Below are 27,556 nucleotides of genomic sequence, written 5' to 3' on the forward strand. Positions count from 1 at the left end.
AGTGAAAATACCCAGAGCTTAGCTCTTCAAACTGTAGTGTGGTGTTTCATTAAGGAGCGTCTGTTTCCCAGCAGGGAGCATTGGCTGAGTTTCCCTTGGGAAAAGAGCATCAGCACTGGCTTGTCTTTATCAGTTCTGTAGTTTGTTTGATAATGTCTGGTCAAGATACCAGTACTCACATTATTATTAGCAGGTTGCTGAGAACAGCCTGCATGTCATTCTACTTGAATCTCTGCTGGCTCCCAAGTAAGAACATAAATGGGTGAAATCTCATGGGAGGTTTAAAAACCTAACAAACCACTTATCCAACAGGTATAAGAACTAGAAAATGGAAAATATTACATTCAAATGGAAAATATTACCTTCAAAAATGAACTTTAAGACACAGCAAGAACATCAGACATCCATGTTAATGAATTAAGCAAAATTTCTATGGAAATCGTTCAAGGAAAATGATTTTTTTAAATATGGCTACTCAGTGAAAAACCAGTAAAAAACTAATCAGTGAAAAACTAAAAAAGCTATATACTATCAATAGTCTAATATATTTTATAACATTGAAGTTACCAGCTCTTTCATTCCTACAGATAAATTTATGCACTTTGCCTACACTACAGTACTATTCTACATAAGGAATGAAATTAAAGAAAGGTACGGGTTCATTCTACTCCTTGGAAATAGTATGTTTTGGCAGAACGTAGAATAAATAGGTTGCAGGGTCATCTAGTCTAACACCCTACTGAAAGCAAGGCCAGCTTGCATCAGATTGCTCAGGGCTATTTGAGTTATCAGTATTTCCAAGCATGAAGATTTCACAAACTCTTTGGTTGACTGTTCTAGTATATGACTACCTTTACTGTGAAAAAATTCTTAACATGTAACTGGAATTTCCCTTGTTGCGTGATACCTTTACAATACTTCTAGGTGTTGTAAATACCAAATATTTAATATACAAGAGCAATGTTCTATCAGCTAAGTTCCAAAACTCAAATGATCTGAATCCCTGTGATTATATAATTTTTGCCTATTATGAATTTTTCTCAAAGAATGTCACAGAACCTTGAGGCCAAGTTACTGTGGTTAAGCTCTATATGGATACAGGACAAAAATTACTCTATTTAGCAGTGGCAGAATAGCTACCATGACTTTCTCTATGGTGAGATGAGGAACCATTGCATATCAAAAGTAATTCCAGATTGGAACAAAGCTAGCCCATACTATGATGCTGTAATTCATCTTATCCTAATTTAGACACCTAATAGTTTGATGTTTAGTTTAAATTTTTAATATAGATTCCATTCAGAGGCAAAAGGGATAGACAAGACATATCGGGCTTATGCAGATCACCTCAAGCTACTTTCTTGCAGCAGTTACGGAAGGTGGTTTGCCAACTGCAGACAATGCTAGGAAATGCAACACAATCTGTCTTAGAAAATGGTGACTTATTTTAGCACCTACTGGCATCTTGTTATACGATGGCTCTGTTAATTCTGTCTCCTCCTATTTTACAGATTTCTTTTGACTTGGGAAAATCACCGAGAAGCTCAAATGAGCAGTTATAAACCTCCAATTCTTATTATCATTAAAAAAAAAAAATCACTGGCTTTAGCTGCATCCTGTAGCTAGATGTGAAAAATACATTATGGGAAAAATATATGTCAGGAAATACATAAGGTTCATTACAAGACCTTCATTACAGTTCATTACAGAACTTTGTCTTGTCTTTACATAGTATATTCTGCTGAGATAGTATATGGGAAAAGAGTAGTTACAATTAGCGCAGACACAGTCCCAATCAGTGTGTGCCATCAATGAGTAATAAGGTTACTAACTAACCTATTCAGTGAATTATCTGCAATTCTACATCTTCCTTTCAGTAGGTGGCTGATCAAATATGAATTCATTAGAGAGGTGCTTTTTCACCGAAGCAAGGACATCTCCTTTGTGTATAAAAATGCTCTGTGAGGTACATTTCAGTTCTGAATCTATTATCTAGTTTTATAAATGTGGGCAGCTTTTTAACCCTATTTATTCATCTTTTGCTAAAAGCTGGCATTGCTGGATAAATAACAGGGAAAGTAAGGAATCAGTTTAATTCTAAAACCATGTCATATCACTTCACCAAACACTTGCTCTCAAATATCATACCCAACAAATACCTCTGATGAAATGACTAAGATAGTTTGCTCACTTATCTGACTAAAGACAACTAAAACTTTTAAAAAAAATTTCAGACTTCTAAACAACAAGGACATTAGTGATACATGCGTGATATGGCGCTTCTGTGAAGTGGTTATAATGAAATAGAAGTACGGCTTTTTTTAGTGGCTGAAAAGCTTCACTGGTATATTTCATTTTACAGTTTGGTGCTTTGTCTTTCATGGATACCCATGCATGCCCCAAAAGACTTTTTTTAAAAAATTAGCATCTATATATTTGTGCAATTCAATACCTTTCCGATGAAACTGCAGTGATCCTAGCAGACATATGGACTTAAGCATTTCTGTTGTGTACATTTCTAAGCAACACTGCAACTGGATGTATAGTCTACAGATTTCAGGATGAATTTCACCATCTTCTGGGCTGCAGTAAAAAAGAAAAATTTTAGTAAGAGTAGTGGTAAGCTGTACAATGAAGAATGCTTAAACAAACAAAAAATGCATCCAAAAAAGAAAAAAAAAAAAAGACAAGGTTGAAAAATACCGAAGATTGAAAAGAAATCATGCTGGACTTAGAAGGCACAAAGGAAGATCAGTCCCACCTGCTGATCCATTGTAAGGTAGACCTCATCAGAAAGGTAAGAAATGACTGTGGTACAAATTACAATTGATGTGGTCTGTGTTACTTCACGAGCAATACCATACATATGATAATAAACCTGCCCATCCTAGAAGCTTTATTTCTTTTGGCTAGACTATAATATGTGCATTTCTATTAAGCCACATCTACTTTTCTACTTTTAAAGTGAATTGTTTGTTTGTTGAAAAATTATACCATGCATGATATGGTATTCCCTGCATCTTATAGTAAATACAGAATAAAGCTACAGTGGCAGAACAAAAATGCTTTACCCTCAATACTCTGAAGTTGTCTTTTCAGAAGCTTCCTATAATATTTGTTCCTATTTTGTGTGATTCCAACTCAGACAACATTTGATAGCCTTAAGACCCTGAAAATTTTTCCTGAAGAATGAACTACCTGACAGATTTTTTGTTTATTCAGAGTCAAGTCCTTAACTGCATACGAAAACACATATTTCCTAGCAATGGATCTGTGTTAAAATCTCACATTCTTTTCAAAGGATAGAAACATAAATATTTTTAGTGACTGCATAAGCAGTAGTGTAGCAAAATAAAGAATACTGGTTCTGAAATGCTGAAAATTATTCTTAGAAGACACACAGCATTATGACACACATACATGCACACAAAATTATTTTGGGATAAATGGAATTTAATTTTTTAAACACTCTATTTATTTGCAGACTTCTCAGACACTTAAGACTACTTTGTATCTTACAGTATTTTATACTCTTTTACCTTGCATTAAGTATCTAATACTTAGTATGTACTCCTGGTTTAACAAGAGTTAAATCTTAACATTCTCTGCAGTTCTGTTCGCTGTTTCTTTCATCTTTAACCAATCTATTTGTTATATGAATTGCAGCTGTTAGATCTGTGACCACTTAGCTGATTAGAAATGGACTGTTCTCTCTGTATAAACAACAACCATAAATTTAACAGCATTTCTTTTCAAACTGGCAGATGGCAAGAAGGAGTTTTAATGTAATCTTATTGATATTAACTGAAAAAGATAAAACACATATAGCCCAGATATAAATTTAATCTGTTTTAGTATCAATCATGAGCAGTTCTTCAGAAATAGACTGTTATTTCTAAATCATACCAGTATTTTCAAGATCAGCGTCTAGTCCTTCATTTTGCATGTACTGATCCTCATGATTTCAACGTTTTCTGTAGAAGAGTTACTACAGAATTGGATGAATCTTAGAGCAGAATAGGATTCTGACATTTGATGTAAGAGGCAGTCTCAGCAGTAAATGTAACATTACAGAATTCATCTAACCAAATACAGCCCGAAGAAGCAACTAGCCAAATACAGCAAAGGTACAGCACACCATGTTTTCTTCCTCTGGAGAAGTATTTTAACTTTCTGAACTTTGAGTCTAATATAACGGCTTTTATTTCTCTGATAGCTAAATTTAAGAACTATGCAGTACATATGTAGATAATACATGGCCTCTTGGAGCCTTTTACTATTCTGATTGGTCCTACCTTTTGTCTTATACATGAAGTTTTTTGTACCCCTTAGTGTCACATATTCTTACATGTTCATTGAACACTATTCCCAAGTTCAGCAGCGTGGAATCACTGCAGTAGGTGAAGATACAGCTTTTTTTTTCCCCTGTCATCTGCATCACTTACTGTTGCAGTTAATTTCCCTGTAAGCACACATACAGTAATTTACTTTGAGCTATCCTTACCAATAGAGGGATTACAAAAAGATTTAGGACTGTAGAATTCCATTTACTTTCCATACTTAGTACCCAGTTCCAAAATGTAGCACTTCAAAATATATTGCTTATTTCATGTAATACTTAAGCCCTGGACACAACATACACACAAGCACATTCTGTTTCTGCTTGATTTTCCTAGATGCCTAAACTTTCCTTTCTGTGCTGAAGATGAACAGTTACAAAAGTAGTAATGGAAAAATGAGTCACTGATGTGCCTATTCCACCTGCAGGGCATTGCCCCATAAACGTTCATGTGCAAAGTGGAACCTGCAAAAAACAAAGCCACCACAGATGGTAAGGATGACCTCTTTCTGCTCACTGATGAGAGCTCTTTCTGAAAATGCATGTAAAGCTGAATCTGTCTAGCTAGGATTCCTTAACCACAAGTCTGTCACTAGGAGGAGTATGGAAACTTACATCAAGAGAAGATAACTTCCTTGCAGCAGATTTAGCTAAAACTGGATCATGGTTGCCCTATTTTTCTCTGCATTGTTTCAAATGTCAGAAATCCTTAGATTTTTTAGAAGTCATGTCCATTACAGGAACTTTATTTACAATGCTGAATGTATTTCTCCTTTCTAGCTGTCACTAGCAAAAAGATTGAGGGTCTGCACACAGGACTAAGAAAACAGTTTTTTCCTCATAAATCTATTTAATTTCTAAGAAGCAAAAATGGTGAAAACTTCTCTTAAAAACTTTTTTGGTCTTACTGACAGAATTTTTAATTGTGCACTCTAAGAAAGCAACAATTATATACAAGATGACTGGCTTATAAGCCAGTTTGAATTTATCAGTCTTCCTATTCATAAATGAGCTTAAAGAGTCATTGATAAGCACAGTAATGGGTATTTTAATTGATTTTTTTTTTTTGCTGCTGTAAATCTAATAAGCTTGTCTTGTAAACTGTAATTATAAGTGGCATGAGAACAAGAACTAGAAACATCTATGATATAGATGTATTCTGACCCATTCTTGTTTTTTCAAGAATATGGAGCATCTGCAATTGGACTGCAGGCAAAATTCTTCTCTCATTTGCAAATCCAGAGTAACAGCAGTGACATCCAAGAAAAATATTTTTAATTATCCAAAGTTTATACAATGAGAATTACTTCTAGGCCACTACTACCCTCACAGATTGTCTCAAACTGGTTAATTAGAGTTTAATTGCAATAATGACTGTAAGAATTTCATTAGCTTGCAACCGAACAATTTTCTCTTATGCATGTATATAAGACTCATTTTCATCTCTGAAAGCCGCATGCTCTGATGCCAATGCACATAAAGTTTTCTTTAATAATCTCTAAAGTATACTTTTTGGAGTGGGCTTAAAATTTCTCTTTAAAGTGTCATCAGTTTCACTTCTCTCAGTACTTTTCTATTTCTGTATGTCCAGTGTCATACTATGAGAAATGTTGAACAGGGGACAAGTACAGGCATAACTCTCAGAATGCTGCTGCTGGTCTACTTATTATTAAATAACTATATACCAAATTTGTATTTATTTACAAAGAAAAGTTAATGCAAACTTCTATTATTACCACCCAAAGTCAGCCACCTCTGCTTCAGTTAGTCCAGCTGATTTCTTTATGAAGACCACTTAGATATTCAAGAGAAATCTCACATCATACAATCGCATACAACTACCGTGCCAAACTGTGTTCTCAGTGGAGCTGTTTAATAGCTTATGTGCAGCTGGGCATATGAGAGCTAGCACAGCACTGAGCACCTGCCCATGAGCCAAAGACCAGTTCCTCATCACTGGCGTCTGAGCACAGCTGCCACAAGGCTGTCAATAGGTATTGTGCTCCATTCCCACATCTATCGTGGAGCAGAAATTTTCTTGCTTCTTCCTATCCACTTAAGTATGATAATGAGTTACTGGTAACCTTTACAGGATTTGGATACACAGGTTGTGGCTTCTTGGGGATACTACATCTGAGAGGGGAGCACTGCTGCCTCTCACAAGATTAATGCAATGAATGGCCTGTATAGGAAGAGACCAAAGATAGAATTTATGAAATTCTGCTGCTCTGAAAAACCCTCTTGATTTGCCAGTGAAGCAGGAAGACACACGTGTTCCCATACATGAGGAAAGGGAAATGGTGAGATGGGTGTACATGTACTTAATGCAACTAATTTGCATGTAGGGTAAACTTTATAGGTCTGTACAGGCTGCATACTGCTTAATAGCTGTCAGGCTTCACTCCAGCCTGATCTTCTCTTGAAAATGGTAGGCTTTCATTTTCAAATGGACTAAGAGAATGGGTTCCTTCACATAAAGATTTTTTGTTTTGTTTTTAATAATAAAAACACTCTATGAAAGAAAGCCAGATGGTTAGCTTATTACTACCAACAACCACAATTCCCATCGTGAAGTCTGTAGGATTACTTATTTGACTTAAAAACACTTTCTAGGCGAAACTGGCAGATTATTTGGCTGTGACCTTCCTTTTTCCTCTCCCTCCTAAATTATGCTGATAGCTGTGTATTAAATAGTTTCAAATATCCTGTCCCTCCCTTACTAGGAGTTTCTGTAGTCACATGAATACTATACCACCAGGGTGCCATAAAGGGTAGAAGTCATTATTCAATGATGTGAACACTTCTCAGTTGATGAGAAATTCATACTACTATGTGAGCCCTACTTGTGCAGTTCAGGAGCTCTGATACCATAGTTACAAAATAGAAAATGGTGGTATATTACTTTATATAACAGCAGCTTAAGTGACACACTTTATCAGGCTGCTATTAAAATTAAAAGTATAAATTTTTTGTAAATACCACTTAAATAAATCTAAAACATGACATTTTCATACTTCAACCACTGGTAGAATAGATGGTTTTATTCCCATAAAAGATTGTGTTTTAAAAGTCAGGTCATGTTGTTCAACTGAATATGTTTACGAAGCACTGACAAGATGGAGAATTTACTTTCCTTTATATTTTCCTACACTGATATTTAAAATAAAACCTATAGAGGGAGCTCTTATACTAATCATATAGTACCCAGTATAATATAAGAAAGGTGAATGAATGCAGCTCTTCGGATAATAATTTTAAAATACATGAATAAACACGATTAAAATGCCCCTCCTTAACATGAAAAGGTAAAGAGTGAAAATTCCATTACAATTTTTCTTTTGTCCAAAATAGTTGACAGATTATTTATTGTACTGCCAAAATGTTGGTTACAACTAAAAAATGCCTTCAGGTTTTCCTGAATTCCCACAGGTGTCCAGCATTCACAGTCCCACTGAAATTAATGAAACTTAAAACTACTAAAACAGAACAAAGATTATGGTCTAATTCTGATTTTAACTTAAAAATTTTAGTCACACATTCACAACAGAGCAGCATTTTACTTTTAGTAAAGAGTTTGATACACCTTTTTGTAAAAGTATTGCTTTGACATATTCAATACTTCACTCTAAGAAAAAGTATCATTTTTATGAACAATATCAATAGTTCTAAAATATGATAAGCTGAAAGAACTGTCTAGACATGTAATGAAGACTGCTTGTCTTCAAATGCTAAAGGAAAATAAAAATTTGACACATCAGAAGTGAAAACAAGTTCATCAGATTCTGCTTTTTGCCCCATACATGTACTTCCCGTGAAAAGGAATGCATATTGGCTTGATAAGCTGTGGAAAATCACAATCCATAAATATTACCCCGTAGATTGTCTTTTAATATAGTATAAGAAACACTGCAGTTTAGAAATACATAGCAGCAACAAAGATGATCTGGAAATAAGAATCACGGAATCACAGAATGATTAAGGTTTGAAAAGACCTCTATGATCATCAAGTCCAACAGTCAACCCAACACTACCATGTCTCCTAAACCATGCCCTGAAGTGCCATGTCTACATGCCTCCAGGGATGGCAACTCTACCACCTCTCTGGGCAGCCTGTTCCAATGCCTGACCGCTCTTTCAGTAAAGAAATTTTTCCTGATAGCCAATCTAAACCTCCCTTGATGCAGCTTGAAGCCATTTCCTCTTGTTCTATTGCTAGTGCCCTGGGAGAAAAGGCCACCACCCATGTCACTAGAACCTCCTTTCAGGTAGTCATAGAGTGATAAGGTCTCCCCTCAGACTCCTCCAGACTAAACAACCCCAGTTCCCTCAGCCGCTCCTTAGAAGACTTGCTGTCTAGACCCTTCACCATCTTCATTGTCCTTCTCTGGACACACTCCAGCAACTTCATGTCCTTCTTGTAGTGAGGGGCCCAAAACTGAGCACAATATTCAAGGTACGGCCTCACCAGTGCCAAGTACAGGGGCACGATCACTGCCCTACTCCTGCTGGCCGCACTATTCCTGATACAAGCCAGGATGCTGTTGGCCTTCTTGGCTGCCTGAGCACACTGCTCCTCATGTTGAGCCAGCTGTTGACCAGTACCCCCAGGTCCTTCTCCAACAGGCAGCTCTCCACCCACTCCTCCCCAAGCCTGTAGCGTTGCATGGGGTTGTTGTGACCGAAGTCCACAACCCAGCACTTGGCCATGTTAAACCTCATACAATTGGCTTTGGCTCATTGATCCAGCCTGTGCAGATCCCTCTGCAGAGCCTTCCTACCCTCAAACAGATCGACACTCCCACCCGACTTGGTGTTATCTGCAAACTGACTGAGGGTGCATTCTATCCCCTCATCCACATCATTGATGAAGATATTAAACAAGACTGGCCCCAACACTGAGCCCTGGGGAGAGCTACCACGGACATTATGGTTCTTCTGCTACAATGAAAAATGTGAGAAATACAGCTGAGGAGATACACTTAATCCCCTTAGATACTGAGGGCAAGAGGCCCCTCTGATTATGGCTCAGGTGTAACAGCCTATTAAACCTGCTTCTGCTTTTCTCTTAAACACGTTATTTATTCTTTATCATTTAACCATTCATCTTTAAAGGTAACAAAATACTTGCTGATTCATTTTGAATATAAAAGTCATCCAGTGACAATGCTTTCTTCTAAACAGATCTTGAGAAAACATTCTTATTTATCCTCCTCCCATCTGATGGTTTTTTTTTTTGAATGTATGTGTTTCACACACATTGTTGTCAGTTTCAGTATCATGTGTTTGTTTTTTGTTCTCTGCCAATGTGCTGTGATACTGTGATACAACTGCTACACAACATCTCAGTCCAGCCAGAGAAAAAGCAGGGCTAGTTCTTTCTAGTAGAGCCATATATGGTTGTAAAGTTGTTTTTATTAAATAAGTTTGTTGCTTTGAAGCGTTACAACAGCGTTCTCAGTAACAGAAGATGTGATCAGATTTTGTTTAGTTAGACCAGTGTAAATCTCCAATTACTCTGATAAGGCTTATGGATTCAATCTGGGCATATGATAATGTAAGTAGAATAAAAACACAGTGCAGCGACTCATACTGTAGATGTTCTAACTCGCAAGTTCATGGCAGATTAGGTATTTCCATGCTGGAACAATTTAGGTGCAAGTATAACAGTAGGAAATACACTTTTCTTACCCATTCAAGAAAATGTCACTGCCTTCCACAGAAATTTTGTCACAAACTAAGGGCCATGTATGGTCTGAAAATTACAGTAATTTTGAATATGCTATTGTTTCCTTTTTCTGGCAGGCTCCCCTCTTCAGAAATAACCCAAAGGAAAAAATATAGCATCACTTGTATTATTGAAGTCTTCTATTTTTTATATGTTGAAGTTCTAAAATTCTTCTGGAAACTCACTATATGAGATGCAGTAGCCTTACCTTTAAAATGGATTAATTAACTACTAATTAATTAACACTGTGATTCTTCCACATGCCTGACTTCACGTTATATCAGGAGAACAAGTATCACACACTGTTTTTAAGAGCTGTGCAGTGTACTCAGTATTTGCAGGTGCTAGTCAGAACACATTTTTTTGAAATGATCAGAATCACACACTGGCATTTTCTTCATTTGTTCCCTCAGAAGTCAATTTTACAGGCTGAATTAACTCAAGCGTGGGCAAGAAGTAAACTACGAGAGGACTATCCAAACTATTCCACTAGAGGACAAAACCTATTCCAATCACTTGGTAAAACTTCTTGGACTTGAGTAAAACAGGACTATTATAAGAAATTTTATTCCAACTCACTCCACTACAGGTAAGACTAGGCATACTGGTGTAGGTAGCAAGGCGCTGGTAGCGGTGAGGGCTACAGGGGCCCTCTGCGGGAGGAGGTGAGGGGCTGCCCTGTGCCAGACATGGCCGGTTCCAGCCAGTTCCTGCCAGCTCTGCAAGGAACCCATGGCAGGACAGAGCTGAGCCCATCAGCCAAGTGTGTGGCACCTCTTCGATAACTTAGTTTTTAAAAGGGCAGAAAATGCCACAGGGAGAGAGGAAGAGGGAACAAAAAGTGAGAAATAAGAGAGGGTACACCGAGGTCAGAGAAAGGAGGAGGAGATTCTCCATGGCAGAGCAGATATTCCCTGCAGCCTGCAGAGAGGAACACACCAGAGCAGATGGATATTCCTGAAGGAACTGCCACCTGTGGAGAGCCTATACTGGAGCAGATTTTCCTGACAGGACTGCAGCCTGTGGAGGAGCACACGCTAGAACAGAGGAAAAGTGTGCGGAGGAAGGAGAGGCAAAGCGGAACTGTCATGGACCGACTGTAAACCCCCATTCCCCATCCTTCCTGCACTGCTTAGGGGGGCAGGTAGAGGAGTGTGGAGTGAAGCTGAGCATGGGAAAGGGGGGAGAGAAGGGGTATTTTTAATATTTGTCTTTTGCTTCCCATTACCCAAGTCAGTAATTATTTTAATTTTCATTGGCAGTAAGTTAGGTTTATCTCCCCTGAGTCTAGCCTGCTTTGCCCGCAACAGTAGTCAGTAAGCAATGTCCCTGTCTGTATCCACCCTCCCCAGCTTTCTCATTCCTTTCTTCCTGTTTTGTCCCCATGTCCTGCTGAGGAGTGAGTGAGCAAGCAGCTGGGTGGGAGTTTGGCAGTTGGTCAAGGTTAAACCACCACACTAGCTAAGCTTGAAGTCCCTGACAGGATATTTCTAAGTACTCAGTATTCCAAGTGAAATTGCACATGTGTTTAAATATGCTTTTGAGTTATTATAAGATTTTAAAAAAATAAATGCAGAAACTAACTCTAAGCCCCCTTTCCATTGTTCTTTCTTTCAGCTGGCTGTCCCTTGCCTTTATTTTAGGGAAGAACTTAAGACCTCTGCACTAGCCAAAGATGAGCTGAACAGGGCCTTTCTCTCTGCACATTATCCGGCTCTCTGTTGAGAAGAGGTGGTGTCAGGTTAGATGAAAGAAGTCTTTGGATGAGCTCTCAAGTCAACCTTGCTTAGCTCTAGCCTCAGCTGGGCAAAAAATCTCACCACCTCACTGCCTCAAATTATATGATAGACAGTACTATATAATAGACAAACCCAAACCACAACACAGACCTTCCAGAAAAGATCTGTGCTAACCAAGAAGGAGGCAGTCAGATTAGTTTTATATGCAACAATTTTTAAGTTTCCCAGAAAGATTCCTGTTCAGCACCCTGCCTTGTCAGCATCTGCAAGTTGTTCTCAAATTTCTCCAATAAACCAGTAGTGGAAGCATAGACAGGTGTGTGCCAGCCAACAAGCTCAAGCCAAGTATACCTCCACATTGCCTGTTATAACTTGACTGCAGGCTCATGCTACCTATGGATTTCACCTCTTAGTTAAGCTAAGTTCTTTAAAATGTCCCTTAATCACTTACTACTCATTGATAAATGATGTATAAACTCTTTCAAAAGTCTGCAAAACTTACATGGTAAGAATTCTTACCTAGAGTCCTGTGTAGTTCCTTTGGTTAACAGAGAATGTTTGAAAAGTATCAAAACAAGTATCATACGTGGGATGATCTATGAAATTTGTTCTGATCTGTGTGAACGAATAGGGTCAGACTTCCCAGAAAGGCACGAAAATTAATTAAATGCTTTGATTATTTGGTACTGTAGGATCTAGGTCACAACAAACTGCTAACATACGGGATTTAGAGGGAACTCTGCTGCAGGCAAGTGATGCCGTCTGCTGTTGACCATCCACAGGACACTAAACCGGATGACTGATTTAATTTATGACACTTCTCTTTTTGATTTTTTGATTGTCTCTAGTACCTACTCTGAAAATAAATTTCAATATAAAATTTTTTCCAAAGGCTATTCCATAAAGTGCTTGCGTAATCTGAACACATTATCTCTTTGTAATTTAGATTTCTGGTCTTCCATATTTCAAAATAAGAAAAACTAAGCTGATGTGAAGACATGGCAAAATGAGAAGCGGTAAGAAACAATGTATTTCCATTTCCTCAAAAATATAACAAAACACTTTGGTCTAAGAACTACTGAAACTAAAAGGAAAATGTTCCGTAACCTTCACTAGGGTTTGGGTAAGAGCTATATCGTATTAAAAATTACTGACAAAATCCATATATTCTCATAATTCTTGTTTTTTCCTTTTAGTCAAAAGATGTGACTACTACAATTCTGAACTGGAAGGAAAAGAGTCCATCAAGAAGATCATTAGTAGGTTGCTCAGAATAAGGTGCTATTTGGGATTCTGGATGTATCAAATGCTTCTAGGAATGCTTTGAATAGATCATTCTTATGCCCTGGAGTACTTTTTTTCTCTTTTAAAAACAAATATCCAAATACCTCCATATAAAAGTATCCCGAGTGAAAAAGAAATTGTGGTATAGTGTCAGTAGAAGTATCTCACACAGCACCACCAGATATTTCACAGATCAAATCTGCATGAGTAGTTAAGTTAAAAATCACAGCTGAGAGACTGTGAGAAAACTTTAATGTGTCAAAAAAAAAAAAAAAAAAAAAAAAGAGAGCAAAAAGAAATAGATTAGCTTCCTGAAATGCTTGAATTCATATATGGAGAAAGAAATTTGTAAAACCATCTGTTGATAAAATGTGTTCAGGAAGCAGTACTTTAGCATGAAGAACTCTGCATTATTTTCACTTTGGAGTTTTCAATCTTGCTCTAGTCTCCACTCAACTTTGTGAACCGGTGTTACTTTTTTATCCTCTTTGAATTGCCTATTTCTGCTTGGGAAGCAAGAATGCCTCCACAAAGTCTTCCTTAGGCACCCAGTATCCTGTATTAGCAGCTGCACAGACATACTACTCCTTTCCACGTCTTGAATGATGTAAAATGAACAGCAGGACTATACACACACAACTTTGGATAGGTCTGCAGCTAAATTAAATGCCCAGACTTTGGAATGCCCATGACTTCGGGGCCATGGTGTTCTTCATACTGTGTGAAGAGACTGCATCCTCAGCACTCAGCCTCACATTGCTCAGCCTATGTACACAGGGCTATGGTTGCTGTTGCCATACTATCCTGAAGTACCAATCTCTGTTTTGTTGGTGTTGGTGTTGGACCGGGGGTGCAAACGCACATGGGTGGATAGCCCTGCTTCACAATAACAGCTCCAGAAGTTACGGAAATAATTGGACGCTGCTGTATAAAAAGGTGCTTTTAGATATTTTGCCACTTAAGCATTTGCCATGCTGACAAGGTTACCAACAGTATATTTGCAATGATCTGTCTTGCCATTATAGACAGAAATACAAAGTGTCAGCTTTTCTTTGCTCACCCAATAAATGCAAACTTGTTTTCTTCTGCAATGGGAAAGCAGTTTCTTCAACAACTTCGAGCACATAATTTAATACAGTATGACAGTATTTGAATTCTTATGCCAAATTCCTATGCTGACAGGAAATGTTCATGCAGGAAGTATTCATATGAAAGCTAAGAATAGCAAGATAAAAAATAGAACATAAGAGAAAAAAAGAACTACAGTAATTGTTCGCATAGAAATAACTGAGTATATTATTTCTTTTAGGTAATAATTATGTAGAAAATCTAAATGTAGATCTGCAAATGTATCCTGCAAAGAGGAAATAGTATTCAATAATAGCCAGCACTTCAGTACATGTTTAATTTTAAAACATGAATTTAAACATTGTTTAATTGATAGTACTGGAAGGATTCCCAATTAAGGAATGCTTAAATTAATGCTTTGTTCAGATGAGACCTTAATGCCCAGATAATGGTTTCAAATATTTAATTGTTATGAAACAGAACTATAAAACAATTAGAAAAACTAGAACAGATTTTACACACTTTATAGCAAATTTGGTTTTGGTTGGATTTTTCCCTGTGTAAGCCTGACAGATCTGAGATCTTCTTGGCTGGAGACTGATCTGGCAAGTTACTGATGATGCTGTTGAGAGCAGCTATTCTTTATCATTTGGTACTTGACATCTCACTAGAGCAAACATCCATGCACCAAAGTTCACAATAAATATGAAGTCTTTTCTTAGACGACTCTGTAGGAAGTCTAGCACTTGAAGCTTGAAGGGACATGAGAGGACACAGGTTGTGAGAAGGACATGCACATAATTGCATGGTCCTGCCCAATTAACTTTGCAACAGCACTGGCCAATTTCAGTGAGGGGCACAGAATCAAAACTGGTTTTTTTCTAATTAAAGTGTTTCAGAATGTTAAGAAGTACTGGGAATTAGGAAAAATATTTCTGTTAACAGGAAAATCTCAATCTGAAACTTAAAAAAAGAGTTAAGAAATCAGAAGCAAAACCTCAGTATGTATGGAATTCTAAGAGCCCACATTAAAGTCTTTCTAATGCCCAACTTCATTATCTCGTGTTCTCACTTAAGATATATGAACATATTGCCAAAGTAGTCTGGAGTTTTACAAACTTCAGTGCGAATCAGAAGTAATTTTCTGAAAACAATATAGCCAAAGCTATACAGAACCAAGGTAAGCAGAATGTCTAATAATAATAACTGGAGCCACGTGGAATTTCTTAATCAAATGGTATTTAAGAAAATGTTCAGGAAAGAAGCACTTAAAACTTATGACTAAATTCTCAGCTTTGGCCTCAGCTGTGTTCCAGTAGAAATCAAGAGAACAAAATTACTGAAATATGCTGCTGAGACAGTTCTCAAAGCAGTGGCCCTAATTAGGACGTAAAGGCCCTCTTGACTGTCTCTGTTATAGATCGGTACAACTGCAACTTTTAATCACATCTGTAAAGCTAGGCATGAAGCTTCAGTATACTTTTTTTCAAGAAATGTGGGGTTTTTTGCAAAATTTTCCACAAAAGATATTTTCTCTCAGAAGTACTGGAATGAAAAAAATTATTTTGGATTGGTCTAACGTTAATTCTGAATCCATGTAGGCTTCTGTGGTACCCCTAATTTTTGTGGGCATAGGGTTATTTGCATGACATGAAAGACTCATAATTAGCTACACTTGCAAGCCTTTAAATGCCTTTTAAATTTATTATTAAATCCCTTTTTAAAGCATTATTTACAGATACAAGTTAGTATCACTGCAGATATTGCTCGGGAAGAGCTTATTGAATGATTCCACTTCAGACATGCCAAGATACATACAAGAGGTGCTATGTACTATTATGTGTTAGAGCCTCAAATTCCAGCAAGTTGACATTTAAAATCAATTTTTAAAGAAAGAGTTTAGTAAAACAGTATGATAAAAATGTAATCTTCACATGCTTTATTTAGGAAACACTACAGAAATAATAAAATAGAAATTTCAATATGCCTTCCCTTGAAAGACTGAAACATGATGTAAAAGCATTCAATAATATACACAGTATTTTTCAGAGGAAATAAGTACTGATGTACCTATTTAATAAGTGGCTTACCTAAACCCCAGAGATTGAATGAACGATTTTCAAGACTTTTCCCAAAGCATTAAAAAAAAATATTAAAACCATTCATTATTCTTGTTAATCATGTTTATTATAGTAATACCACAGATCTAAAGTTACATGGATTCCAGTGGGCTCGTTGTAAGTACATTCACATCTCTGCCCTGAAAAGTTTCCAAACAGTTAATATGACAGCAGCAAATTTTCCGGAGAAACAGAAACACTGAAGAAAAGGGATGACAAGGGAGAGGAGGGTATGCAAAAATTTGGAGTGAAGCAAAGGTAACAGCAACTGTGAAAAAAGAGTCAACACGTAAGTTTTGTAGGCTTTTCAATATCCCCACCATTCCAGCTTCTATAGATGTACCTTACAGCTGAATCCTCTGGCTGATTACTTCCTAAGAAAATTGCTTTCATAGAAGAAGTGTGAAAAGCTTTTTATGTCCAACAGTGATAGCAGATATTCTGAAGGAAGGACAAAATGGGGCAAGAGAAGGGCATGAAGTTATAGAATGCTAGCAGAAACACTGAATTATCTGAACGAGGTCAGCTCTGGCACTGCTGTATTTCTAAAGGGACCCTGCCAATGTAATTCAGTCCCAAAATCTCTCTGGCTACATATGTTGTCTTCCTTCATCTCAATTTCTGAGTAAATGGTTTGTTTAGCTCAAAACAGGAGCATAGAACAGAGCAGTTATTTCAACCATTGCTACAGATAAACAGGCTTACCTATGGCTGGAATACTCCATTACTCCCAAGTTAGATTTAGAGAAACAAACCCCCTGGAATCTAACTCTAGTGGAATGCTGCTCATGCATAGCAGAGAAGAGCATTCCAGTGAAGGACCTGAAATACAGCCACACCTCACTTTTTCATACCCTCTTCCAGGCTGGTGTTTGGGACCCAGAACAGAGTGCTGAATGAAAAAGGCATGTCACAATGGAAGCCAAACCACCCTAAACCTGCAGCCTACTCCAACCCTAGACCAAAACACTGTGTAGATGAATTTACAGTTCACCAGGCTGGAGATGCAGAATGCTGAAGAATTCTCAGCATTTATGTGAATTCTGAATCTCCGCCCCCCTGCATCTTTATGTGTTTTATCTGCTTAAAACACAGAAAAGATCATGGGAGCATGGACTAGAATACAAGTTCTCCTTACAACCAAGGAAGTTCCTTACTAGTCTTCAGTGTTCACCTGCACTGACACTGCTTGAAACCCAAGTACATTGCAGACCTCTACACCATTTTGCTCCCTTGTGCACAATACTCTGCCCACTGGGTTAGATGATGGCAACGTGCTCCCTCCTTCCCTGCAGTTTACTCACAGCCTCAGGTCATGTCACAGAGAAAAAGCTATGTTGCTCTACAACTTGTCAGGGAGAATATGGCTATTTGTGGTGATCTCTGAGCATGGGGCAGAGACCCTGGCGGCTGGGCTGGGACACAGCTTCTCTTCTGTCAGAAGACCCTTCACATTAAGAGGCAGGCTTACCCGCCTGGCTTACCCAGCATGTGCAGTCCTTGAGTGTCTCGGCAGTGGCAGTGCTGCACTGCAAGGTGTGTGAATGTGCTAGTTGAGTGTGAGATGGAAGAAAGGGGCAAAAAAATGACTGACAAAGATGATGTCTGTCCTACTTTTAGCTTCCACTTTCCCCTGGCTGTGGTCAGGGCATTTTTCTGGGAGGTAGGTGCAAGTGGTCTAGAAATGAAGTTGACTCACCTTCAGCTTTGGTTTAAAGAAAGTGGCAGGTGCAACTGTGTTTTGTGAAGAGTCCAAATTTGTCAGTGTATGTCAGGCTCTGAGAATGCTCTGACAGCATCTACGGGATTAAGTTTGTCAGAGCTTGGACAAGCAAGAATGCCACACTTCTGCCTGCTGATTAGGTTTACCATTAAGCTAGATGCTAAGCTCTTCCACTCTGTCAAATGAACAAGCTACAGTGTGTCACTGCCGATGTAGAACTTTCAGACTTTTCAGAATTGCTGTTTTGAACATAGAGAAGTAAATGCTAAATTCAATTTTAGGTATGTTTGCCCTTTACTAAATCTAGCTTCCAGTTATGAAAGACTGATCTATAAAGGGAGATATTAATACCTTGTATCTTCAAGTCCCAACTGCCTATTAGAGCACAGTTTCAAAGACAAAGATACAAAGGAAAAGTGAGTCTGTAGAGGTTAGCTATTTTCAGAACTCTAGCTTTAGTCAGTAACCTTGTTTTCTCCTCCATTATTTGCTTTCTGAATTTGCCTATTAGAACTTGAAATGATTTCTTTTTCAACTTACAACTTAAATTGAGTAAACGGATTTTATTCTCAGCATCAGAACCCACTTTAACCCAGTTCCACAGAAAATGGTCTTAGCTTTTCTATGTTCCTGGTATAATTAGAGAAATCTTTGCAAAGGAATCTAGTGAGATCAATGTAGTGCATCTTATCCTATTGAGAAAGGAGTAACTATGGAATACTTACTGGACTACTGTGAGCTAGTTTGTCCATAAAGAGTTAGTTCAGAAAACATCCATATCTGAATTTACTTCCCAAAACATTCCCATGTAGACCAACTCCCATTAGTCAAAAATGGGATTTGAGTCACTGGAACAGGTGCAGTCTCTGATACACAGTAGTTAGTCTGGAGTCACTTCATGACTGAGAAATCAGTGAAGGTATTCCAAACAAAGTGGAATAAACACTGTCAGAATTTGCCCCTAGAATTTTATATGCTCAAAATCACAAGAAAATTGTAAGCGTTTAAGAAAGTTACAGTAAATGTTTACAGAAGCTGAATGTAAATGTTGAGGGGAAATGAGACTTCGTATGACAAGAATGCTCAGTAATGAGCTTGCTCTAGATCCTGAAAGCTCTTCTTTGGAATTAGACAAATATCTCCCTGACTCTTCTCATTTTGGACAGTTCCAGTTAAGTCATCAGGACAACTTGCTAAGTAAGATACTATTCAATCATTCTAAGAATTGTTGGATCTGACCTGCCAGATTAGAAAAACTTACTGAGATGACATGTCTGTGAGTGCAACTGGGAACTATTATATTTCCAACAGTTTTCAGAAGCAGAGAATGTCAACATTTTCTACTTACTAAATAGGATTTTTAAGGTCTTCCTGTTAATAATATCTGCAATATTATGGCAAAAAAAAAAACCCCATATGAATATAGGGGGCATTATTCCGTTGGCATTATCACATACAACAGTATTGATTCTTGCAGTGAATATTAACTGCTGTCTTTGTTTTCTTACATGTCATCACACTGTTTTTTATATTTAATTATACCCCTTTAGGCCACATTCTGGTTATCACGGCACAACCTCTGTGAAGCACTTATTCTTTATTTTCATCTGGTTGTTGAAACAATGCTAACTGTAGCTGAGGCAGGATACAGGAGCAGTGCCTATAACTCAGAACTTCAGGGATCAACATTAATACCACCCTCCCCACCTCTGACACATACGCACAAAGAAGGACAATGGCAGTGATTGTAAAAATGTCTAGGGAGGGCAGAGATCTCCATACATGCTGCTTGATTGGTAGCTAGCTTGGGCAGAGCTCTAGTTTGTTGCCCTATCTGCTGGCAATACCTTGGTTTTGATTCAGGATTGTAAAAATTCTTCCCTGTTGAACTAAGCGTTGCTGTGTTTTGTTTCTGCTCAGCTATACTCCTGCCAGTGGTGCTTTATTTAACATCTGAAGTTAAACAGTTAAAGTGGTTTCTGTCATGTCTGTCTTAATGAAACTTTCATGAAGTTATAAGCCTGAAGTCTCCTTCTCTCTTAATTTGTAGAATACTTTGGAACAGCTTTTTTTTTTCTTTGCTTGTGTGCTTTAGAAAGCAGTTAATAATTTTAAAGTGTCATAATTTGGGGAAAATTCAGACAGGTTAATAAAAATTTGGCCACAATTAGGTGTCAATAGAACGTTTTAACACAACCTTAGGAACTGATCTAATATTAATTAGGTCTGAGAAATTACCCCCCACTGCTTATTGAAAACATCAGAAATCTATTGTAGACTGCATAGGAGAACAAAAGTAGAAATTACCTACAAGCAACACTACAGTAACATTTTTGTGCTATGCAGATAAAGACAGGATTGCAATCCAGATGTGATTTTTAGGTGTACTTCCTTAACTTTTCTTGACCTTAGGGGAAGTCATATTAACAACTGTTTTATATAAGTAACAGATGCACCTCCATGTCAAATAGGGGAAGTTTATCTTGGAATTTTCCCAGCAGTGACTTTTGTCACAGGCCAGAAGGGAGATCTAGAACTGATCTGGTCCAACCCTCCTGATCAAGGCAGTGTCAGATACAGCAGGTTACTAAGGCCCATATCCAGTTGAGTTCTGAGTGTCTCCAAGGATGGAGACTCCACAACCTCTCAGGGCACCTTTTCCAATATTTTACCAACCTTGCAATAAAAAAGGGGGTTTAAAAATGGTTAAATAAAATTTTCTGTATTTCAATTTGTGCCTGCTGTTCTGTCACTGGCTACCACTGAGAAGAGTCTGGCTATGTATTCTTTATACTATTCCATCAGGTGTTTTTTATACACACTGACAAGATCCCCTTCCAGGCCTTCTCTTCTCCAAACTAAACAATCCCGGGTCTGTCAGCCTCTTCCTGTATGCCACATGTTGCATGCTCTTAATCATCTTCATGGCCACTGACTAGACCTGCTGTGGTATGTCCCTTTCTCTTTTCTACTAGGGAACCCAGAGCTGGACACAGTATTCCAGATATGGCCTCAACAGTGCTGAGTAGAAGGGAAGGATCATCTCCCTCAACCTGCTGGCAGCACTTCCTAATGTAGTACAGTAGGCTGTTGGCCCTCTTTGCCACATGGGCACAGTGCTCGCTCATGTTCGACTTTGGTGTTCACCAGACCCTCCCAGGCCCTTTCCTGCAAAGCTGCTTTCCAGCTGGTTGGCCCCCAGCCTGTACTGGTGTATGGGTTTATTCCTCCTTAGATTCAGGACTTTGCAACACCAGTGTGAACAACAGAGGACAACCTCTTTCAAAGCTATGTTCACACAGATGTACGTTGCCATGCACCCCTGAGCTCCTCATGCAGTTTCATTTCATGCAAAAAAAAAAGGCACTGTCAACATATATCTCAGACTGTCACAGAGATACTGCCAGTTCTGGTTTCAGTGTGCCAAGCGCACACAGAAGTATTTGCATTATGTAAGCATACCAAGTACTTGAGAATACGAAAGGGACATTTACAAACGTGCATACACAGTTGTGCAGACCTGGATCTTAAAATACAGTTCTGAGTTATCTTTCCATTTACATCTCAGATGCACTGTACTTCACATATAAAGCTGGCTCTCTGATTACTTCTAAAATATCACCAGTCTTTATCATCCCATAAAGCAGACCCCTTCCAAAACAGAGATTTGCGCTTTTTTTCCTGATCTTCCTATTGTTACAAGTGTTTTTCCTTTCTTTTGGAAAAAAATAATGCTGACTCATTTTCTTGCTGTTTTACTTTCTCCGGTTTTGACCATGACAACTGATACTGCAAGGGTGCAAAATGTAATTAATTTGAGGTATTTAATTTCTGATAAATTAGTACAGCAGAATATGTTATGAAAGGACCAAAACCATACTCACTTCTTTCAGAAGACAGTTCACGAAAAACCACTAAGAATTTTTAGTTAGTGCAGTGAGCAGGAATTGACCTGAAGTCCTGAGAAAACCAACACTGACAGAAGAGTTTACTTTGACTCACATTCCTGAAAGATCATCAGCTAGAACTAGGATATTTCAATTTAAATTACTTTCATTTCTTATCTTTATTCTCTGAAAGCCATGATAGTCTTGGCAAACTCTGTGATTTGATAAAATTCCACCTGTTTCTACAAGTAAAATACGTAAGAGAGCAAGTTAAGAAGAGGATGAAAGAGCTATGAAGTCCCATTAAATTGGAGATCAAATCTGAAGTTTCCTTTCTCAAGAATTTGGTTTTTTTTGTAAATTGATTTGTAACATTTTAAAACACAACAGTGGAAAGATGTAATTATTCATTGTCAGCATTTTCTGAGTAAAAGACTTTCATATTTACACAAATCCTAAGATCTTCTGTGAGAACTTGTATTTGTCAGATACAAACTGTCCAGATGCAGCCTTTGGCTCAGGAAACCCCTAAACTGCTAACTGCTATGTAGTGGCAAGTATATGAGGAAAGGCATCGTTTTACCCACAGCATGTTCTTATATGCTTTTTTATGAAACCTCTGCTACCAGCAGCTGTCATATTTGAGCTAGATGGGGTGATATGGTCTAATCCAGCGCTGAGTTCACGAGGTTTTATGTTTCCTTGCTACTTCCTTCTCTTTGTCATAATCTCCTTTGTTTTTCCTTCTCTCAGTTTTTAGTATGTAGGTGTAGCTTTAACGTCTTCCATTTCCCTAGCTGAATCTCCTTTTGATGGCATATCAGTGTCTACTTTTTCTACAACTGCAGTCTTACTCTTCTTGTTCATATTACATCACTCTCCTACTCTGATGTCCACCTAATATTCCAGAACTGATATGCCCATGATCAAAGTTTTTTCCTCCTCATGACCTCTATTTCTGTGCAGTTCCTAATGCATTATCTCCACCTCACCATTTCTTTCCCGTCCCACAATTCCCAAACTTCTACAGCTGCCTTTCTCAGCACTAGTGGATTTGTTCTTGTTTCTGTCGTTCCGAGTCTTTGCACCTTTCCTCTCTGTTACCTTCCCTAGTTTTGTAGAACAGGTGAGTTAGGAAGGGAAATAGATGCCTCTTCTAGCTGTCTGAATCAGGAGTGGGCTTAAGAGTCTCAAATCCTGACATATTCAAACAGGAAGTATGAAATGAAGCTGTTTGCTAATTTTCCAAGGAAGATATCAGCACAAGCAAGATTAATGAACTTAATGTTGTCCTAGACAGTGATGCCAACTTCTTGAAAGAAGCTCGGTGTGCCACACAACAGCTCAGGTCACTTAGAAATTAACTGAACATTACTGATGACCTTAACTAATAGAATGCAGATATGTAATGAAATTTTATAGTCTAGTAACGTAATTAGCTAATTGCTTTTATTCTCTCTGGGTGGGAAAGCAATAGCATTTCTTTAACAGGCTCTGGAAGGTGAAATTGATCACGTTACCCATAAGTTTGCACAGAGCAGTGCTGTGCATTTTGAACTAAAGCAGTGAACTAAATGAGTCTTTGTCCCATCTGCTGACTAACAGTGGTTTCTGAGCAATACACTACCCTCCTGACTATTTCGTACTGAGGATGATTTAATACATTCCCACCTCTAAGTATTTTTCTTCCTGATACTTTTTATTCCTGCCAAATTAGGTTCCCATTCCAGATCCTATGCCATATGCACTACATTGCACTTCCTGCTGAATCAAGACTAAACCTCTGGGACTATTTATTACTCCTCCATCTATTTCTTTTCCACAGTGAATCCCTGCTGCACCTTCATCTCCCATCTTTCCTCACAGATACACCAAGCAAGTTAAGTTGGCTCATATGGTTTTCCTCAGCTGTAGGAGGGTGGAGATGTGAAGCACATCTTGTAAAATGTCTGTCAAACCAAACAAGTAATTTCCAGAGGGTTTCTAACACATACCAGTTGTTATGGATATCACGTTATTATCACAGTTATTTAAAACAGTTTTAGATTAGCTAAATGTCAATCTCGCAGCAACTGCACAACCTTCAGGACACTTTTGTGTATATGACAGACTCCCAACTGTGAAATGATTACTTAAAAAAACCTCCATGCTTCTAAATGAGCATGTATCGATGGTTTTCGAGGGGTGGGGGGGCAGGAGAAGATCAGAATAAAAGTAAGTTAGGTTATGCTATTCAGATGTATTATTTTGGTTCTGTTATTAGCCTCTCTTTCGAGTCTGAAAGTACACAAGATCAATTTCACTACTGTTTGCTTCCACTTTTTCAGTGCTACTGTGTTGAGGTAGTGCACACTGGTTAAAAAGAACTGTATCTTTTGGTTGGTTGGTTGTTTTTTTTTTTAAATTCTCACAGACTTTAGTAACTTAAAGGCATGTATTTTGTTCGAGGAACACATCAAAGGTTGTTATATCAACTTAACAGTCTTTGCACAAAATCACATCTGAAAACGTTGACAGTTCTACTGAAGTGACCAACCAGTGTTTTCTTCTGTTTTGTTTGTTAGTGTGGTCTTCCCTTATATACCATACCTATGACAGATTTGTCATATGCATTAAAATGATGAAAGAACTTCAGGAAGGATTAGGCAGAGCTGCAAAAAAAGAAAGTTTTTTTCCAGTGGTACACTGTAGTTTATGGCGGATAAGGCACGTGCAGGAAGTTCTGACAAAGTGTAGTCAGAGAGAGACATGACTCAGGAGGCACATGCATTAATACAAATGCCCCTGTCACCATACTGTGAAGAACCCACAAATAATTAGACTTTGTGTAAGCAGATGGAGTTCCCGTTTTGTAAGACACAGATACTTATCGTGGTTTATCTTGTATCGAGGCATAATCTCAAGTAAGTGATGAAACATTCTGTCACCATGAAAAGGAATGTATCTAACGTAATAGCAAGAAGTAAATGAAAACATCATATGCTGGCAAAGCTTCATCCTCATTTCAACACAAATAAGGATTTAAAAATATGCAGAATATAAACACAACTTTTCACGATAGTATTTGTATTCCCCTCCCCTTACGTAATTTTCACCTAATTATTTTTTCATCTAATTTTGTTAATCATCTAGTTGAGCTGTGCTAGTTGTCTCTAGCTGTTCAATTAGGTATACCCAATGAAGGACTGGGCAGAAAGCTATTGCTATTTCACCCTTGAAAGGCAAGGCTTCTCCCTTGATCTTTTTAAGTTGTCTAGTGATAACAGAGTAAAATCCTGTCCATCGTACATAAAAACATCCAGTGAAATCACTAGGATACCACCCTGGTAAGGGGACCAGGATTTGACCCCAAATTGCAATATCTTAAAGAGATGAGCATTCTGTAGAATTTGTGGTCATGCATCTCTATGGCTAAAACAGAAACACGAGTTAATGCTTTTGCTGTGAGTTTCCAAAATGAAGTATTTAGCAAAGACATGCATATGAGTATCACTTTATTTAAGTGTAAGTAGACTCCTACCCAGAAATTGCTGCTAGTTTTTGATGAGCCTGATAGGCCATCTCACATCCTTGAGTTCGAGTTTTGTGCATTTCTGCATGCAGAGATGGAGAGGTGACTGAGACATCCCCAATGGAAATGACCAGCTCCCGATACAGAGCCACCTGGGTATTGAACTCCTGGACAAGCTGAAAAACAAAGAGGATTTACTTACATGAGACATTTAACTACACTGATTAAAAAAATCAAATTTTTAGAAAAACACACCATATCTAGGGCTTGTTCCTGCTGCTCCCAATTTCATGGCATAAAGGATCAAGTGCTCAAGATTTAGTAAATGACTAGGGCCTCCATGACAGCTGTGTCTTCTGTGAGCTGTAAATATCCACTTGCAGGAAAGTAGTGTTTCTGCTTTTGACCTCTGAAAGTGTTTGAGTTATTAATCTTAAATATTAAGCACACAAAAAACCCCAGCTGTTTTACTGGTAGCATGAGGTTATTTTTTGCAATCATAAAAGACAAAAATATCTCCAGAAATTATTGCCTTTGCTCCTCCTGCTTCCTGATTAACAGCACATTTAGGGATTGGAATGTAGCAATTGCTTTTACACAGGCAATTTTGCTAATTTATTTTGTAATGATTTCTGTTCTGTCACTGGCCTCTAATCCATATTTCAGATTTAAAATTGATCTGAAGTTATTGGCTGAGGAGATGTACCAGATGGGCACTTTCCAGTTAGGATTCTAGAAAGCACTTTTTGCAATGTGTGTGAGGGAAACAGACAAAGAAGTAAACAAACGCTTCAACCTTTACAGAAATCAAATATCCAGCAGATACACATGGATGCTATTGAATAAATGGGTAACTTTTACAGTGATGGAAAGATCATTATCATTTAGTTCCACTGGTTGTGTACGTAGGATTGTATTTTAAGCAAATGAAGCACTTGCTGTCTTCTGAAAGAAAGCACATCAGACCATTTGCTGCACACGGTGGCGGGGGTGGAAGGCAGGGAGCAAGAGAACAGAATATTTATTTATCTGTGTTTTGCTAATTTGACCTCAATTTCCAAACTACATAAAAATAGACAAGAGTAACTGCTTATAATTCTGCAGCCATTGTCACCACCACGAGTTCAACACATCCGAACATACAAGCATGCTAAAAACCTAGCCTCCATCAGATCTACAAAATTTTGAAGTCAAGCCCTCAAATTCTCACTCAGAAAATAAATGAGTCGCTTCTCCTGCCGTATTACATTCTGAATCTTCAAGCATCTGTAATTACCCTGTATAACAGAGAACTAGTATTGGGACCCGTTTTTTGGCCATGCTTTCTTAAATGTCATTTAAGGGTAGCAAATAGGTTTCTCTGCTTCTGGAGCAGCGATGCATTCCAGTACATCTGCACCCTCCCACCCCCAAACCTCAAACAAAACCAAAAGGACACAGCAAACAAAGCCCCAGGCACAACAGTTGCTAAACCTGGCTTCAACTCTCTCATTCTGCAGCTTAAAACAATGCATGAAAGCAACGGAGAGAGAGAAAAAAATTGTACTACCTTGTGTCACAGCGTAATTACTTTGTATTAAGGAAAGGAGAAAAGCGTCTCAGCCTGCAACCGGTAACGGGTCATGCCAGACACATTTTGCTGGTTCTCACCTGACACCCCCTCTCTAAGCAGAGGACACATTCGGCCACCTCAACACTGCCAAAGAAAACAAAACCTCACTGAGGTTGCAGCATTGAGACATAGAACAAGGGAAAAACCACATTGGTCTTATCTCCGGAAGCCTACTGCATCTTGACAACATTTATTTCTGATCAGTGAATTCTACAAAGCCAGCACTTCTGTTTAAGTAACCACATTACGCTGTTGGGAATGAGAAAAAAGGGTAGAACCCAGTAAGGTCCACTTGTTGGGTACACTTATAGAGCTACTGTGGCAGCTTTTGTTCCTTGGTGCACTGGGAGTTGCTCCCGATTTTGAGGTATCAGAGTGGATACCTGCCAGCACAGTTTGCAGTATTAGAGGGAAAAAAAATTGCCAGAATCCACCAGAACAGAGGCAGCAGGTACACTCCCAATGCTACCGGACAGAGCTTCAGCAAGATCCACATTTTTCAAGTAAAGTAGCAGCAACTTCATTTGTTTTCTATTTCTGTCATTGGT

At 38.2% G+C, this 27,556-nt stretch overlaps 1 protein-coding gene across 1 annotated transcript in view; it reads right to left on the minus strand.

The window, feature by feature from the left end:
- RGS7BP (regulator of G protein signaling 7 binding protein) overlaps positions 1 to 27,556 on the minus strand; it is a 41,296-nt gene that overhangs the window by 12,541 nt on the left and 1,199 nt on the right. The window contains exons 2-3 of the mRNA XM_075079544.1: positions 25,406 to 25,572; positions 2,453 to 2,583 (exon numbers count right to left, since the gene is read on the minus strand). Coding sequence (XP_074935645.1) covers positions 2,453 to 2,583; positions 25,406 to 25,572 — 298 coding nt within the window. The remainder of the gene's footprint in view (positions 1 to 2,452; positions 2,584 to 25,405; positions 25,573 to 27,556) is intronic.

The sequence above is a fragment of the Phalacrocorax aristotelis genome, chromosome Z (genome assembly GCF_949628215.1).
Source record: "Phalacrocorax aristotelis chromosome Z, bGulAri2.1, whole genome shotgun sequence".
Lineage (NCBI taxonomy): Eukaryota > Metazoa > Chordata > Aves > Suliformes > Phalacrocoracidae > Phalacrocorax > Phalacrocorax aristotelis.